This window comes from Aulostomus chinensis, chromosome 7 (assembly GCF_037954235.1).
Source record: "Aulostomus chinensis isolate RoL2024-O1b breed Wild chromosome 7, RoL_Achi_v1.0, whole genome shotgun sequence".
Lineage (NCBI taxonomy): Eukaryota > Metazoa > Chordata > Actinopteri > Syngnathiformes > Aulostomidae > Aulostomus > Aulostomus chinensis.
The window spans coordinates 21,524,899-21,543,533 of NC_141326.1; the positions used below are offsets into that span (position 1 = coordinate 21,524,899).

The 18,635-nt window shown below is 42.1% G+C and overlaps 2 protein-coding genes across 2 annotated transcripts; both read right to left on the reverse strand.

Annotated features, from left to right (window-relative positions):
• Positions 1-509: 509 nt before the first annotated feature.
• Positions 510-5,767, reverse strand: gnb5a (guanine nucleotide binding protein (G protein), beta 5a). The gene is made up of 11 exons (XM_086209220.1): positions 5,448-5,767; positions 4,811-4,947; positions 4,625-4,666; positions 3,444-3,520; positions 3,212-3,344; positions 2,731-2,874; positions 2,544-2,635; positions 2,282-2,330; positions 1,040-1,136; positions 764-930; positions 510-669 (listed from the first exon to the last, which is right to left on the reverse strand). Exons 1-11 carry the CDS (start codon positions 5,581-5,583, stop codon positions 658-660), a joined length of 1,086 nt encoding a protein of 361 aa, XP_086065346.1. The 5' UTR covers positions 5,584-5,767; the 3' UTR covers positions 510-657.
• Positions 5,768-7,046: 1,279 nt separating this feature from the next.
• Positions 7,047-17,714, reverse strand: myo5c (myosin VC). Its single transcript, XM_086207824.1, has 40 exons — positions 17,575-17,714; positions 17,159-17,269; positions 16,903-17,074; positions 16,681-16,825; positions 16,215-16,371; positions 15,408-15,551; positions 15,215-15,296; positions 14,993-15,100; positions 14,807-14,913; positions 14,469-14,734; positions 14,303-14,384; positions 14,075-14,215; positions 13,865-13,987; positions 13,636-13,719; positions 13,257-13,388; positions 12,981-13,078; positions 12,814-12,900; positions 12,583-12,694; positions 12,291-12,502; positions 12,050-12,215; positions 11,772-11,918; positions 11,533-11,697; positions 11,340-11,433; positions 11,196-11,259; positions 10,835-11,109; positions 10,692-10,755; positions 10,524-10,604; positions 10,249-10,429; positions 10,075-10,168; positions 9,919-9,982; positions 9,668-9,836; positions 9,505-9,589; positions 9,326-9,424; positions 8,839-8,993; positions 8,497-8,586; positions 8,259-8,409; positions 7,890-8,175; positions 7,646-7,820; positions 7,485-7,565; positions 7,047-7,396 (listed from the first exon to the last, which is right to left on the reverse strand). Exons 1-40 carry the CDS (start codon positions 17,599-17,601, stop codon positions 7,244-7,246), a joined length of 5,229 nt encoding a protein of 1,742 aa, XP_086063950.1. The 5' UTR covers positions 17,602-17,714; the 3' UTR covers positions 7,047-7,243.
• Positions 17,715-18,635: the final 921 nt, after the last annotated feature.

Consider the following 18,635-nt stretch of genomic DNA (forward strand, 5'->3'; position numbering starts at 1 on the left):
GATAGATTTAAGCTACCTTTAAATGTGCTTTATTGGTAATATTGGAAAGTGAGCTTCTTTCAAGAATGAAGAAGGTTGTGGAATAAGGAATACATCAACTTGCTTGGAATCTCCAGCTTTAATAAACTCTCCCTCCCGTGCTTGTGACAGTTTGTACAGCTTCTGATCTCAAACCACATCCAAGATTGATTATTACTATTATTATTTTTAAATACTTTATGGTGATACATTCTATTTTCTTCTCCGAATCGCAAAACGTCATTAATTTTGTGCAAAAAAACAAACAGATAAATAATGTCCTTTATGTGGGCACACACAACACATCACTTTATTGTGTCACTTCTATCCTAGACGGATACTAATCACTACCAGTGTTATTTTTGCCGTATACAGTTTACATATTACGGTAATTTTTAATCATATGTAGTTTTGTGCAATTTTCTTTCCATCATACTGTACTGCAAGCATGTTGTTTGGTTTAAGTTCTCTCTGAAATGTGTAAATCTACCCTGGCTGTGAGATTGAAATATATACAACAATTCTATTGATATGCCGTATGTACAACCATAAATGAAGTCTCTATTTCTGTGATTGTATGCTAGCGACCAGAGTTCTGTGTCCTCAGTAGTTCTGTCTACTATTTCTTCTTGCGTGTCCTTAAGCCCAGATCTGAAAAAAAAAAGATGGAGTCATCTCAGGATCTCTGGAGAAACTTCACTTCACATCACAAAGTTGTCAAATCTGACATTAGTAACAGACATACTCGCAGGGTGTGGTCCCAGGAGCCTGTGCAGAAGGCCGTCCCATCTGGGGAAACACGCAATGTACTGACACGGTTCTCATGTCCAAACAGAATAGACACCCGAGTTCCTTTGAGAACATCCCAAACATTGATGGTGTAGTCGTTGTAGCCACCAAAAAGAAGCCGACCTTGGAAGAACACACAAAAAAAGCTTTTTGAGGCTCTTTAATACAAATAGAGTTTCAAGAGGATCTAACTGATTGAATAATCCAAATAATGTGTGAGTGTGTATCTCACCACTGAGAGAGAAATCCACGCTGGACACCCCAAATATGATGCTCTCTTTGGAATAAATAGCTACTTCTCTGTCTGCCCTCAAGTCATACAGACGGCACTGCAACAAAGGTCATTGACTGAATTATCACCAAAGCTGAATATGTTTCAAATAGCATTTGTACTTGGCAAGTATGGCGGCCTGATACTGACATAATTAATAACATAAATGTAGTAATATATGAGAAACCACTCAGAGGCAAATATATACAGCCCCTGCCACTTGGACCCTTACTAAAGCTGCACATAGCGGTCAGTGGACACTGACGCCATGTGCATGATGGAGTGTGAGGATGCACTGTAGCATCAGAGGGTGGTGAGACCTGATAATATTTTGATTTTGCATGAAGCAGTAATGGATGCACTATGGTGAAGATATCACTTGGTGGTGCTAAAGAACACACACTTACCATGCAGCATATTATGTTGCTGTCGAACACATGGGACAGCATAGTGTAATTATCATGCAAATCAAATGTTGTTTGTTACATCACTTACTTTCTGTAACCACTAGGTGGTGCTATGACTACAACCAGTTCAGCTTTCAGGTGTCCTCAGGCTGGGAGTTTCATCAAGCGTGTACATTTTGGTAATAGTCTGGCAAAGTGGAGTTAAAACAGTTTTGTTGTCTATGTTGAAGTATCAAAATTGGCCTCCCCACAGATACACTGTTTAATGAAACAGTTTTCACAGTAATCCATCAATAAATCCCTTATGCCCTTGTGGTCAAACTTCAGGGGAATCTGGGACTTTGAGGAATAGAAAAAAGTGAAAAACACGTCATTCCCTGTTGCTGTTCCTGATGTTCATGGTGGCATTATGAATAACCTGCCCTAAAATGAAATGGGTTCTTTCTTGGCCCATTTTATCATCAAGTTGGATGAAAAATCAGCCTCAATGTTTCTGTGCAGTCTTGCTGATGAACAAATGCCACTGAAGACTTGACCTCCCTGGTGAAGTTAATGAAATCCATAAATACCTTCATAAATGAAAGAATATCTCAACGAAAAACAATCAAGAAATTCGTCGAAATAGTGATGAATTAAAAAAGTGTAACAATAGATTCATAAATATAGGTTTAAATACATTGATTTTCCTATTTCCATTTTAAATGTATTTATATTAATATATATATAGTTATTAAGTTATAGTTATTAATGTCTTTAACAGCTGAGGAAAAATTAGTACACCTATCTAATTACTTACTGTAGCGTCATCTGATCCAGATGCAAATGCATCTCCACTGGGGTAATATCTATGAGCAAAAGAAACAGACTCAGTTGGGAACAAGAACAAATCGAGATGATTTCTGCTTTATAGTGACTCCTGGTGGCAGCATCACAGAAGGAGCAGATTTCACTACGGTTTCTAACAAAACGTTCGTATCTCATCAGAATAACTTACAGTCTGAATAATCGCATGAAACATCTGCAGGTTTGTGTCACAACTCAAAATTGCAGTAACTTACCGCACACTATTTATATCTGATTCATGAGTTTCGAAGGACTGAATACACTGTCCTGAACGCATGTCCCACACATTGGCTTTCTTATCGCAGCCCTGCAACAAAACAGAATCATGAGTTTTACGACAAAATAATCTCAATAATTCAGTGAATTTAAAACCATCAGTAGCAGTCGTCCAACTGCCCTCACCCCAGACACAAATGTGTTCCCAGTCTCCGAGGGGGCCAGGTCCAGACACAGCACATCTGCTGCGTGTCCATGGAAACTCTGCAGCAGCTGCCCACTCTCAACATCCCATAATGCACATGTTCCATCCCCACTGGAAGTCAGGATCTTTAACACAAGCAGATGATGAAGAGGATGAGGAATAGCAGTTGTCCTGAAGTTGACATGAGCTATAAATGGACTGCCTTTGCTGTGAGAAAGACCACGTGAGCAGGACATGAAACCAGGAGCAGCGCGCGCTTGTGAATTATTAACACAGCGGGAAAGCTTCTTTCACTGAAGCATGAAAGGCAGTAAATTTGATTAACCGTGAAACAGAAGTGGTGATGAACAGAGAGGTAAAGGCATTTGCAGGAACCTAGAGTGTAAAACTGAAGACAAACATGACTCTATTAACATCTTATTGAATTGATTTGGACGTCCTCTTTACGCTGAATTGTCTCACCTGCATATCCGAGTTGGTGAAGCTACAAGCAGACAGGTAGTTTGTGTGCATGGCCACAGATTTCTTCTTGGCAGCCAAGTTCTCGTTCTTATCCAGGGACAGGGGGTACACTGAGCATTTGTTGTCCAGGCCCCTTCACAAGAAAAAACAACGACAACAAAAACAATTTAACAACAACAACAAAGCAGATAATACGCTACATTCGGATCATCATGGGCAGTACAACACTCACCCACAAGCCACGGCGCAGCCAGAGGGGGCGTAGGCGCAGGCCATTACCCAGGTGCAGGGCATTGTCACAGCGTGCTCCTTAAACATCAAAAGACAAACCCCGCATGAGCAGATGAATCTAATTCACAAGTGAATAATTAAAGCTCCCGGCTGTCAGACCTCAGACACTACATGACCTTACTCTACATTCTATTCATCCCTTTTAACGAAGCTATTTCTCTTCCCTCACTATCAATAAAAATATACTTATTTCCTGCAGAAAATCCTCTAGTGGTGGAAGTTATCCCTGCCTCGCCACCATGAAGAAAAATATTTGATATCGAGGGAAATAAGGGGAAATGCTGAATATGTAGCACTAAAAAAAAACAAACGTCAATCATAAAACTTCAACTACAAACTTATTTTCTTCAAAAAATCTCTATTTTCTGTGACTTTTCAAACATTGAATTAATTTATAACCGATACATTTTGATGTCGGGAAATCTTTAATGATCAATAGAGACATCCAACTTGTTGCTTTCTTTTACCAAATATCAAATACTCATTTTTTTTCTTCTTGATCGGCACCTCTTTAACTGTTTTGGGTGTCACTCCAGTCTACTCATATTTTTTCCTACTAAACCTGCATATAAAAGAAGAAAAAAATATTCAGATGACACAATCCTCACAGCTTTAGTTTTATTAGTTTTATTCACCGGAGCTTGGTTAAATTTACTTTGGATTTTAAGGATTTTATTGATTATTTTTAAGGCCTTTTCTGGACTCACACCAAAGTACATTTCAGATGTGCTGACATCGTACGCAGTATATTCATATACAGCACTACAGTCATGACTCTGCGGACCCCACCACTGTCTGAGGATGAGGAGATGCTGGCTCGCCTCTCATAACTGAGATCAGACTGGTGAGCTCCTTATCTTCAGATAAATCCTTTTAACAGCATACTTTAGTTGACTTAATTATGCCCTGTTTTTAATCTACTACACATGTGAGGCGTCAGGAGCCTTGACTTGGAGAAAAATGTTCAAAATGTTGGCCAAGAGACCATAAGAGAAAAAAAGAGTTTGTGATAAACAAGCAGAGTTGTGTTCGCTGTCTTCAAGAACCTTTGATGGTCTTCGGGAAATGAGAAAATATACATGTAGTGGAAAAAATGAAATAGAATAAATTTTTAAAAATTACCTTGTTGGTGGTGAAGGCATCCCACACAATCACTTTTCCATCCTGCATGAAGAGATGAGAACAATAAAAATAAAGCTGATACGGTTAATTATTTCCAGTTTAACTGTGTGTGTGAGTGTGTGTGTGTGAGAGAGAGCGAGAGAGAGAGAGACAGAGAGAAAGAGAAAGACAGAGAGAGAGAGAGACCTGTGAAGAGCTGACGATCCTCCTCTTGTCCTTACACCAGTCCATACACAGAACTTTGTTGCCGTGACCCTTCAGAGTTCTCCGGGTCTTCATAACAAACTGACCCAGACCCTCCACCTTCTCTGCCACCTGATGTACTGTACACACACACACACACACACACACACACAAACACACACACACACACACACACACAGAACATTAAATATCATACAATATACTCCCTCCATGAATATCCCCAGCATTAAACTACAGTATGAGGATTAAACTACAGCAGGTCTGCATGGAGCAAAAATACTGAGTAATCTTTTTTTAATCTATCAGCATCTTATAAAAGAAGATGCATCAGAAACATCCAGTTTCTACTTTCCTCACATATCAGTCTTACATCTATGTAATTGCCATTTTGGTAAAACATGTAATTCGAATGGAGGCACTGGGCTATAAAATGGGGAAGCAAACAAACAGCCTGCACAAGTCGCTCGTCAAATAACTCGATCCCGTCGGCTCCATCGTGTGTTTTCCTCAAATACACGTTAGAGAGCCGATTCTTTAGCACATACGGCTGGAACACGTCTACTGTGATTCGTGTGTAAGCGCAGGGGTGAACCGAGGCCTCTCCATTTTCAGCACTCACGCTCGACATCGTGCAGCTTGGCTCTTTCCTCCTCCAGCTTCGTCTTCAGCGTCTCCGACTCCGTTTTGAGGTGGGCCAGAGTCTCGTTCAACTGTACCTCCTGTGTCGCCATTTCAGGGATTAGAGGGGATCTCATATATTTCCTTTGAGCAGGCAGCGATCGGTGGCGAAAAGGCTTAAACCGGAGCTAACAGCTGATGCTGCTGTCATGACGTCAGAGGCAGAAGATGCTCCTCCAGTTTCCAGGGGAGGGTCCTGCATCCCGGTGTTGATGCTGCTGCTGGTCGGGCTGCATCCTCAGCAGGACACTGCCTCGCTACACGACCGTCCTTACTGAAATATTTCTATGAAATGAACAGCAGATATGTAAAACACTGCAGTACTTGTACACGTAAAGCCTGGTATGGAAGCAATGAAACAAATAACTGACCCTCTCTTGTGTATGAACGGCCAATTCTGACTGTAAGAAGAAGAAAAAATACACAAAACGTAAAATGTTGCCTTAGAAATAAAAATGTTTTTAAAAAACTGTTTTACGGTGAGCAATAGCATATTTCAATGGCATTTGATTTTTTAATCTTTAATTATGAATAATCATTTTGTAATTTTTAATTTTTGTCCAATAATTTAAACTTTTATCTCATAAGTGATTTTAGCTCATGATTTTGACTTTCAAATTGTGATCATGATAACTTTTTATGTCATAATGACATATTCTGTCTTATTGCTTTTTATGTCATTTAGAATTTTGAAATTAGGATTTGATATTATAACATACTTTTTCTTTATTTGAAAACTGGTTCTTATAGTTGTAAGTCAGTGATTCCATCTCTTTAAAAGTGTTATATTGATGTCCAATTCATTCATCCTCGACAGGCCCACGCCAATTCCAGCAGACTGGAGAGGACGTTCATTTCATTACTATGGGACAAATCGTATTTGACAAGTTTGAGGCCAACAGGGTAAAGTATTATCATTATTTCTAGCAGATAGGAGGACTTTGAAACAACATTTGGGACTTTACCTACCAAATAGTTGAACATGTCCAAACTTCTTTCTCAGAGTCCAAGCTGAAGACTTTGGATCTTCAGTTTATCCATCCATCGTCATCTTCCGCTTATTCCTACACATTAAGGGTCGCGGGGGGGCTGGAGTCTATCCCAGCGTCTACGGGCGAGAGGCGGGGTACACCCTGGACAGGTCGCCAGTCCATCGCAGGGCCAACATAGAGAGACGAACAACCATTCACACTCACATTCATACCTACGGTCAATTTAGAGTATTCAATCAGCCTAGTCCCCAATTGCATGTCTTTGGATGGTGGGAGGAAGCCGGAGTACCCGGAGAGAACCCACGCAGACACGGGGAGAACATGCAAACTCCACACAGAAAGATCCCATGCCCGAGCCAGGACTCGAACCCGGAACCTTCTTGCTGTGAGGCCGCAGTGCTAACCACTGCACCACCGTGCAGCCCATCTTCAGTTTATGATTAAATAAAAAAGAAAAACAGCAAACACTTCAACATCCTGTCTGGGAACATGAACAGAGGCAGTAGCTTCAGTGTTATCCTTTATTTTGGCACTGTAACTTGGTTTAAATACACGTATCAAACTATCAAACGGATCCACATGATGCCAGGCAGCATTGTTTGAATTCATAAAGGCGAGCTGGTTGATTCTGAGGCTCCGCCCATCCAGGAAGCAGTGTCAGCAGCAAGTCAGGCAGAGGAAGGTGAGTGTTTAGGTCATGAGATGATTAAGTCAGAGTCATGGCTTGAAAGGAGAACACGGTGGGTCAGATCTTGGTTAGGAAGTCCAGATGAAGGCTGCTGGGGACCTGCAGCAGCTCCAGAGCCTGTGAGGATGAGCAGAAAGGGAACGTAACCTGGAAACGATAATCTGTGTCCAGCATCAGATGAGTGGAGCCTTCGCGATCTTGAAGAAGTGACTGCAACAAGAGAAACAACCAGTTTACACATATTACGGGTGTTTCATCACACTGCTTCATCATTGTGAACGTGGACGATTGAACGCACCTGAACCTTCCGGACAAATGATGACGCCACCCTTTTCTCAAAATCATCAATGGGTGTATATGAATTTAAAATCTTGACAATCTGTAAATTGAAATGTTTTGGATTACTTTAAGGAAGCATGGCCGCAAGTGTACAAGTATGGGTTGAGCTGAGTGCAGTACCTGAACAGGGTTGAGTTCAGAACATTTTTCGCTGATTTCTTTGGCGTCATCATCTGTGGACTTGTTGACTTGCAGTAACCAGGCGGCCTGAGACAACGGCCTGAGAGTGTCTATGGCGTTGGAGCTCTGAAGCTCCTTCTCCTTCAGCCACTCCTCCAGGTAACTGATGTTGCACCTGCATGACAGGAACGCTGTAAAACTGAACTCTCTCATTCTACTAATATCACAAAACGATCAAACCGACCTGATTTGCATTCCTTTCCTACAGGAGCACATATCTTTGCGGAGCATGATGTTGTTGAGGGTGGTCGCACCGATGACGAAGAAGAGCTGTTTGAACGCCTGTTTAATGAGGCCTTGCTCCATGCCCTGTTGACTCATGGTGGCGTGGAAGTGACTGAGCTGCTGAATGATGAAGGAGATGGTGTAGTTCTCCGAGTCTTCATAGATGCTGTTCGAACGCTTCCGGAAGCCCGTCGGCTTCATGCTGGAAATCCCCTGTAAACTCTCGTGCTCCAACATGCCAGGTACTGTAGGAAAAGGAAGATCAGATTCAAGAAACCTTCAACAGACTATCAGAGCGTGTTAATCTGTCGTGTTACAACTTTAGTACCGATTGCAGGGGCAAGGGATTTTTCCATGACGGTGATAAACTGGTGGTAGATGTGGATGGCCAGGTCACTCAGAATCTGCTGGTGTTCTGATAAATCAAAATTCTGCAAGCAGTTCTTTTTCTGACGGGGGCTGTTTTGTTTCATAAACTCCTTATTTGAACAACAGGGAAAAAAAATCATGAGAATGTTACAGGATACGAGGTTGACCTGAACATGCCACGGTATACAAATCCGTACCTCTTCCCCGCTGTACTGCTTCAGACAGTTGAGCAGCTGGTAGATGTTGGACAGCCAGAACGACAGCAGCACAAAGTCTTTGTGGTGAGTCTGGAACAGGAATATAAAATTGCGCTTGTTTATTTCAGCAACTCAGTTAATTACGTCAAATTTGTTTGAAGTTGTGACATTTAATTGACCTTGCAAGTTGCCTTTCAGGGACCCTTAACATCCTTTAGATCATCATCAAGTAGAAGACCCTCAATAAACTTCTATCACTCCAGCAGCACTGATATGGTCATAAATATTAGCATTTACTGGGCTGATCAAATATGGCGATACAATCCATGAAACAAACCTCACCATTATGACATTTTTCACGGCGCTGATTATTGCATTCATGAGAGACTTGAGTTTGGTGTCATCGTTCAGGTAGTCAGCATGGCGGACACACATGAAGAGGATGTAGGCTGGCAGCACGGGGATCATGCTGACCGCCACACCTTTAGGCTTGAGATCTACCGGCAGATCATGGCATGTTTGTGAGATTAATATGAATAATTTATCTGCCCTGTTTATTCCTGCAAAAAGCCATAGAGGATTAAATACATTTTTTTTCCTTCCTGATACATATCTTGATACATGCACTTGAATATCAACCGATACAGAGTTCTGATCCAGTCCAAGTGTGTTTACATTTGTATTATTTATTCTAGCAACCTTTCACACTGTAGGTGTGGTATGACGTTGTCAATGTTGTACAGCCTGGTCCAGTGTTGGAGACAGATTCAAATGTCAAGCAGAGCCACTCACAAAATGACTTCAGACTGTAAACACAAATGAAGAGTACCCAGAATGATGTTCTGAATGAGCCTGGATTCATCTTCTCTCTTGTACTCCAACATGCCGAGATAATCTTTAGGAACTGCAGGTGCAAATGTTTGCTTGGCTGCAAGAAAAAAACAGTGGAGTGAAAAACACGGAGAAGTTATCATTTATTTGACAGAAAGTAAACTACCGCAACGCTACCTCTGTGTGATGATTCAAGGCTTCTTATTTGACTCTTTAGTTTCTTTATTAATCTGTCCTTCTGGTCAAGCTGCTCCTCAAAGTCCTAAAAGACAGAATTAGTAGAATTTGACAACTTATTCAGGGGTCACGTGATGCACTCATCTTCTAAAAGCACCCGTACCATGTTCTCAGCCGTTAACTGTGAGGTTTCTTGTCTCAGGTTCCTCTTGGCCTCGCTCTCCATCAGCAGCTGTTTTTTCAAGTGCTCGTTCTCCTCTTGCAGCTCCTCGACTTGGACGTGAAGATCCCTCCTCACCTCCTCCAGCTCTTCTGCTCTCTCTTCAAAGTATCTAACAATAAAGACGGACCATCATGTTAATGATGAAGTGAGAAATTATTGTTATTGTTGTAGGGTTTTTTTTTTTTCTATACCTGCGCTGTGAGCTCTCTTCTTGAATGGTCCTCTGAAGGATGTTGGTGATCTCCTCAGTTTTTTCTTTTAAGTTGAAAAAATAAAAACGTCCCAAAAAAAAAGGTCAAGTAAAATACACCTGAAAGCGATCTTTAAAGCACGTGAGCTAAACCTACCCTCTAACTCTCTGTTCTGCTCCTCTACATGCACCTCAAGTTCTTGCTTCTGTCTTTGCAGCTCTGAAACCTGCAGTTTCAGCTCAGGGATGACCTGTGGACACATCAAATATGTGAAACAGCAAGCGATTGGACGTTCATCTCATACTGGTTAGTTATCAAAACGCATCTTACAAAGTTCTCGCTGCTCAGCCTGGACACTTCTTGACGAATGTTCTCATTGATGTTGCTTTTCTCCTGAAATAGGTTTTGCAGTTTGCTGTTCTCATTTTGTAGGTGGTCCACTTTCAATTTTAAACCCTCCACTTGGGTCTCATAGATTTCCTTCTGCTCCCTCTGGTGGTTTTCTAATATTCTACAACAAAAGCAGGTCAAACGGGATCACACAGGTTTGTCGGAAACATAGTAAGAGGAAGAAACGCTATGACTGCTAGTTTAAAAATAATAACCTAGAAGCTTTCTGTAGTCCATCAAAGGCACTCAGCAAATCTTCGACTTCATAAATCTTCTCAGGGTCGTTTGGAGTCAGCCTTGAGAGAAACAGTGAGAGATCATTTATGCATCAATGATATGAAGAATTAGGTTAGAATAAGGGGAACCTGGAATATCTACACTACCCCAAAAGGACCTCCTCTTCAACAACACCTCCGACGAGTTGTCTCGTAATATCGTTCATTTTAGCTACAGAAAAAACAGAAATCAGAAGCGTTTATGAGCTAAATATTGTATTCATGCGTTGACCTTAAATCGGTGGAAGTACCTCTTGCTTGTTCTGACTGCATCTTCATCCTTCGGTCTTGGTTACTCTTTTGATTTTGTAAGTTGTTGAGATCACGGCGCAGTTCAGGAATGACCTTGACGTGCTTGCTGAGCTGGATGACCTGTTCCTGCAGGTCAGAGTTCACCTGGATCCCCTCCTCCAACTTCCTCTGCAGACTCACCCTCTCTTCTTTCAGTCTCTTTATCTCATCTTTCAGGGATTCTACCTCCTGCTCGTGGTCTTGTCTCTGGATCTCAGTGTTGTTCTCTGCAATTCTGCCAAGATGAATCTCATCAGAAATCTGGATAAAACAGTTCTGCCTGTCCTGTAGACTAAGAAGTATTCACCCGTGTTTACTCACTTTCTAAGCCTTGCTTCGTTTTCCTTCTCCTCTAGAAGATTCATTTTAATGTGTTCAAATCTCTCTGTAAGAGTGTAATTCATGTCAAATGTAAGATACAGTTTAGCATAATGTTACAGCTGCGTACATAAGAATCTTGTTTACCTTTCATCTCTTCGGTGGAAGCTTCAAACTTTTTCTCCAAGTTCTGCTTCTCAAGGGTTAATCCATCAACTTTATTTTGAAACTGGGTAATAGTCTAGAGTGCGAACAGAAATGGATTTTAAAGGCTTCAGTCTATTTAATCAGTATACAACACCTGCAAAGAGAAATTAATGTGTGAAATTTCAAAGCTGACCAGACTAGCATCCTCTTTGGCTTTCTTCTCTCTTGCCTCCAAAGACGCCCTCTGGTTGGTGGATTTTTCCAGCAGCCCCTCCATCACCTGAAGTTTGTCCACAGTTTGAGAATGGGAGTTGGCCAAGCTTGTCAGTCTCTCCATCAAACCACGGTTCTCTTTGTTCTGTGAGGATGCAGGAACTCGTTTACACATTTTTCTACCAGCCACCGCTGATGGAATTTCAGAAGCATCTTTACCTGCTCCTCCACCTTCTTCCTGAGCTGCTGCACCCTGTAGGAGAGCTGGACATTGAGTACAAGGCGACGCATAGTTTGAAATCGCCGTCGTGCCAGCCACGCTCGGGCATACTTCTGCAGAACCAAGGCCTTGTGCTCCTCAACCATCTGAGACATGAGTGCAGTCATTACATTAAGTTAGATTGTGGATTTTCTCGATGTAGTTTTGTCTTTATCCTGAAAACTACAGAGTTCTGCATCCAACCCTTCTCATCATCCATCATCCTTCAGTTCCAGACCTTCTTATAGCGTTTTCGGGCCAGCCATCCACGTGTGAAGGCCTGGATAGTGACAGAGGCCAGACGGACCACCTGGTAGATCTGTTTCATGCGGTAGCCTCTCCAGTGTCTCTGGATCACCGCTGCTGCCCAGCCCTGCTTCAGTGCTGCTGCACTCACTGCTTTCCTACAGTTTAACAGGCAGGTGTCAGAACCCCGACAGACCCAGAGGAGAACCGAGGACAGAGTGAATGCCTCTTACCGTACTGTCTTCTTCCCACGGACGTACAGTTGGATAATGATGGCTGCCTCTCTCATGAGCAGGTACCTCCTCCTCTGGCTCCACCCGCGGACGTGTTTTTGGATGGTGATGCAGGCTCCTCGTAGTCGATCCAGACGAAGCTTCTCTAGATAAGCTACTTGACCAGCTCTGAAGAAGATCTTTGTTCGACCAAACTTGTACTGGTCGGGGTCCTGGAGATGGAGCGATGGAGTTACACAACAGTACATAGACAGCATCATCATTGAGGCTGCTGTACAAAGAAGTAGCTGACCTGGATCAACCTCTGCAGCACGTCCTTGCAGGTCTGTTTCTTGTCACTGAGACCTGCCTCCTGATGAGTCATTAAGACACTATATCTGCTGTAAAACTCAATGTAGGTCCACCTGCAAATAAAGAGCAAGTTAGCAAGTGCAGCATGAGCAAAATATTGTAATAATAATAATAATAATAATAATAATATAAAAATATTGCAAGTGATATAGATCTAGGAAAAGAGTATCACCTGGACGGGTAACTCTGAGCACTGATGTGAATAGTTTCAAGGACGCCACAGGCTCGAAGCTGCTGCACCACCCTCCTGGAGTCATATCTCAAAACACGAAACACTCACTCACGCTAACAACACTAACACACAACCACTCGTGTCCATCAAGGTTCATCTATACTCACTCAAACGGAACCTTTTCATCATTGGGTTTAATGCAGCGCACATAGTGAGGGGTGGTGGCATTCAATGTCTCCATCAGTAGGGAGAGGGAGCTGCAGAACTACATGTAAAGCCAGAATTCATGATACACATCGGTGAAAATGTATATAATGATTGTGTCATGGAATAATGTATAGTTATGGACTTGAATCTCCAGGACGTAGAAAGAGAAAGAGAGAGAGAGAGAGAGAGAGAGAGAGAGAGAGAGAGAGAGAGAGAGAGAGAGCAAACATCTCCACCTTATCTCCAACAGAGGTTCTCAGCTGTTTATTGGCTGGTTTCACGCCGGGCCTAGCAGGCCTCACTCGGACGCCTTTACTGCCAACAAGTATTTGCTCTTCCCCTTGGAAAAAATTGGCCAGAAAAGGAAACTGATAACAAACAGGAGAAATATGTCAGTATGAGAAGAAAAACAAGGCTGAACTGAAGAGCTTTAACAGAACATAATCTTGTCTTGTGTCTATTCCAAAGGTGTCGTTCCTTCAATTTTCTTAACGAATACCGAAGGAATTACCTGTAAAAGATAATATAGCGAAGTCACCTCTGTTTGCTCTTTCTCTGGTTTTCATTCATGAATCAAAAAACTAAAAGCTGAAATAAAACAGGCCCTTTCATTACCTTACTAACTCTCATAATGTCGACCAGTTCCTCATACAGAGCATCTCGGTTCTTCTCTAGAAATCCTTTGCACTGATACTCCACCTGTTGAGCAACAAAATTCAGATTTGACAGAAATACAAGTCTCTGATTGCGTATAATCTAATCAGGAGTTCTTTCTGATGCGTCTGATAGTAATTTGAAAGATTTTTCTATTTGTGCTAGAAGTGTTTTTCTAAGCTGACTCCACCTTGTCTGCAAAGTGCTGTATCACGAAGGCCTCGTTTGATAACTTGGGTTTCTCAAACAATGGGTTGGCATCTAGGTAGTTGTACATTTTCTGTAGCCAGCTTTGGTCAGTGCCCTGAGGAAACTAAAAAGTTAAGTCGAGTGAGTTAAAAGCACAATATCATGAAACTACAGGATACGGAAGTACAGAACGTTTAAAAAAGAATCCCACCAAACACTCTTCGTCAAGCAAGTTGAATATTCCCATCTTCGCCTCGATCAGGTCGATGACCGGCTGATTGTCGTAGAAATCTATCAACGTCCACGGGATGCCCTCCTTCATGTACTCCTCCTGCTCCAGCTTGAAGACATGCTGATTGAAATAAGTACCACAGAGTGAGTAACCATGACACTCCACGAAGAGGCGTTAACAGTGTTTTGCCATGACGGCGCTGCATACCAAGTTAAACTGCTGCTGAAGCTTTTCATTTGCATAGTTGATACAAAACTGCTCAAAGCTGTTGATGTCAAATGTCTCAAAGCTGAAGAGAAATGAAAATGCAATTTTAGCTTGAAAATTGATCCAAAAATATATCAAAGAGCAGAAGAGGTCGTATCAGAATTACCCATAAATGTCCAGAACACCTATGAAAGCATGTTGCTTTCCAGGGACCTGCAGCGCCGTGTTTATCCTGCTGATTATGCAGTCAAACAAATGGGCATAAATCTGCTTGGCCAGGGCGTCTCTGGCATTCACAGCCCGCTTTCTGGGTACTGGCTTCACCACCGTCTCCATCACCAGAACAATCCTCCGATGACACAACCAACGCACCAAACCCTCCGCACTCACACCCAGCAACTCACAGAAGATGGCCAGGTGTGGATCCTTGGGCTGGAAGATATACAGATCAACTCCTTAATGTTTGGAACATCAAACCCTGAAAACAAATGAAAAGTGGCTCACAGAAGCTGAGGATTTATCATCTCCAGAGTTCTTAATTTCCACATTTCCCAAATGCAGAATGGCTGCTAAGACTGTGAAGACATCTGACTGGAAGTCCTCCTTCAACCCTGAGGAATCAAAAAGAGGATGAACATAAAAATCATACTTTGAAGAGATTTTAGTGTAAGAAGCTGAAGCCTCCATTACCCAGCAGTGAGAAGGTCCGCTGAGTCTCCTCCATGGCTTTCCTGTCATCTACACCATCAATAGTGATCTCACCGCCCATGCAAGTGTAGCGGAACTTGTCTGCACTCACTGCAGATGAAAGAGACCACACTATAGATGAAATCATACCATTTATGTGTATGACATATGCAGTATTCCGCATGTTTCAGACTACATAGGAAAAACTAAACCACTGGAACTCACGCAGTCTCAATCCTTTGAACTTTGGCAGATGTGCGCAGGAACACATCTGGTAGAAGATGTGATAATTCCTCTCGTTATCTGCCTGGAAACAACCGTGTCATGATAGAAGGTCATGTGATATATATACAAACACACACACACACATGTATATTAAAAAAAAAAAAACAGTGAACACTCTTGTATCAGACAATACCTGAAAAATGACCCTAGATTTCTCCAGCAGGTAGGTTCTCATGTTGGCTCCGATGATGCAGTACCTCCTGTCAAAGCTGATCTCAGTGTATTTCCCAAAACGGCTACTGTTGTCATTCCTGGTCGTCTTGGCGTTTCCGATCGCCTGAGAGAAAATCATGGCAGAATTAGGCCTACAATGGATGAACAGTGAAATAATGAATGTATCTGATGTCATAACCAGACCTGGGAATTTGGAACCGAGCACCGCTTAAAACACGCAAACAGTCCTTGTTGCATGTGATACATAGACAGTCGCATTATGCATTAACACATCAACACGTGCAAGTATTCGACAGGGTTTGCTAATCCTTTTATATTCATTTTAAGAACGATTTATGTCTCATTTTTCAAATTATTTTGTGTCTTTAATAAACTTATGCTGCATGAAAATTACAGCCTCCTTTTTTATTACTTTGGTTAGAAAAAAAAAAAAGCTGAAACATCAATGATTTGGCTAGTTTAAAGTACAAATTGAGGCGCCGGCTTGTGAATGATGCAATAAAAATGTTGCTTTTATGCTTCTGCTAAAATAATAACACAGTAAAAACTGTAAAACTTTAGTGATGACATATATTCTGCAGGTGTCCGACTAAAAACAGAGCAGTAAATCAGTGGCAGCTTTGCCTAAAAAGAAAAAAACTGTTGGCACTCACACAGCAAGCAAGAAGTGTTTCTAATCAGACTCAACCTTACGGGGCTCGACTTTGAGGAAACCACAAAGTAAAAGTGAGTGATGGCAACTGTAAAAACAGTCCCCTGCTCGTACCTCGGTGATCGGATTTGAAGCCAGGACTTTGTCTTCAACTCGAGTCTTACTACCAGATTTGCTGACTACAGCAAAGTATCTCATCGCATACCGAGCAGACACAGTTTTCCCTGCTCCAGACTCGCCGCTGACGATGATAGACTGGTTCTTGTGGTTTCTGAAGAAGAAATGAACATTGTTATAACAAATGCATTGATGCAGAGTGGGTCTTGGAGCCTGCGAGGTAGAGTGGCCGTCTTGCAACCAAAGGGTCGCTGTTCAATCCTCAATTCCCTCTGTGACCATGTCCGAGTATCCTTTAGCAAGAAACTGAGCCCCTAATTGCTCCAGACTGGCTACCCATCCAGGGAGAACCCGGCCTCTCACCCAATGTCAGCTGGTATAGGCTCCAGGACCCCCACAAACCCTGAGCCGACATGCGGTATAGAAAATGGATGGATGGATGATTCTTTGAGCCTCAATGTACCTGGCCATCTGTTTATAAGCCTCCTCCGCCACCGCAAATATATGAGGGTCCATGTCCCCCATGTTCTGGCCGGAGTAGGCATGAATGATTGCATCTCCATAGATGGGCAACTGTTTGTAGGGATTTACAGCCACCAGTATAATACCTGAAAATGAGGAAACAGCAAAGGCTGAGCGGAGAGCACATGTGAGCGACGGGTAGATGAGATGGTGAGGTCTTTACCGCAGTAGGTGTAGATGATCCTGGACTCCACAAACCGCACGTTGAGGTTGTGCAGGACTGCAGGTTCATGGAGGTAGCTGAGAGCAGTGAGATCGTTCTCCCCCACCAAAATGTCCGGGTTGCGTAGAGGAGGGAGTTGAGGTTGTGATGGGTCAACAGAGTAGTCGCACTCCTTCAGAGTGAGGGGTTATGTAAAAGAGGAAGGGTCAGCTGTTGTGGATGCTATGAACAGGACGACTGGATCAGTTTGACTTACAGAACCATCTTCAAGAAGCAATTTCAGATCATTATCCCCAGTGTGGAAATCTTTCCTGATTTCTGCTGATTTCCACACATGTTCTTCATCTGGGATCCACACTCGGTTGTACTAAAAGAGCAGATGACGATTAACAATGTGAATATAGTCAATAGAAATGATAATAGCAACTCTCTAGAAATATAAACTATTCTTCCTTCACCCCCATGTTAATGTTAATGTGACATCATATATTCAAATGCAATTATTTAATAATAATAAAAACCTAAACGGTTTGTGAATATTCCCAGTGAACATTCCCAGCCTCCGCTGCATCCCTGAAAATGGCACAAGTCTCTACAAAGTTTCCATATGTCTCTGGAAACAAACAAATTATCCATAATAAAGTGGGAAAAAAACAGCAGTTTCCTTCTCACCTCGGTGTACAAGTCCAGCAAAGACATCTTCGCGCATTACTGTTGTAACTTCTACTGTCAGAATGTTGGTTTTATTACTTGAATCATTGTATCACAGTTCCTCCGGGTCACCAACGAGTTTCTTTCTCTCTACTCACAACAATGCAGGAGCGGCCAGAGTCAAGTTTGTAAAAAATATAAAATCTTATTTCCGAAGACATTTTCAAAATAAAACTCTGTTATTACGTTGAACCAAACTACAAAAAAAGAGAAACTACATTCATAACGACATAATGACAGTAAAGCGCTTGTGATTTTATACAATGACACGGATTTCTTTCAATTTAAAGCGTATCAGTAAATCACTTATTTCTAATATGTTTAAAACGAGAAAAACAATATCCAACACTACTCAAAATAATTCATTTTTTCCAGTTTTTCTTTCATCTTTTCATGTATTCTTGTGCAGTACCTTTCTCACTTTAAGCCTCCAAATATAATTCGGATGATGGAATATTTGATTGGATTGTCATAACTCAAGTTGCCACTGGGGTAGTGAATGTCTTGGGGCTTCAGTGCTCCATTAACCTGGGATCATAAGCCAAAAGTTTCAGAACCTGGACTCAATCCGTCAAGAAAGTTTTAGCTTAATCTGAAGGATCAGGATGATTTCAGTCTTCAAGGATCAGGTAAACCATTTTACTTTAACACAGCACATAAGATTGTTCCAGAAATCATTTTAAAGAGACAGTTCATCCATCCATCCATCCATCCATTTTATACCCCTTATCCTGTCTGTTAAGGGTGTGTGTGTGTGTGGGGGGGTGGGGTAGGGAAGGGAGGGGTTGGGGGCTTGGGGCCAATCCACCAGCCTTCGGTCTAGAGGCGGGGTTCACCCTGTACAGGTCACCAGTCCATCACGGGGCCAACACATAGAGACAGACAACCATTCACACTCACAGTCACACCTACGGTCAATTTAGAGTATCAATCAGCCTCGTCCCTTCTTGATGTCTTTGGACTGTGAGAGGAAGCTGGAGTACCAGAGAGAACCCACACAGGAACAGAGCCAGGGCTCAAAC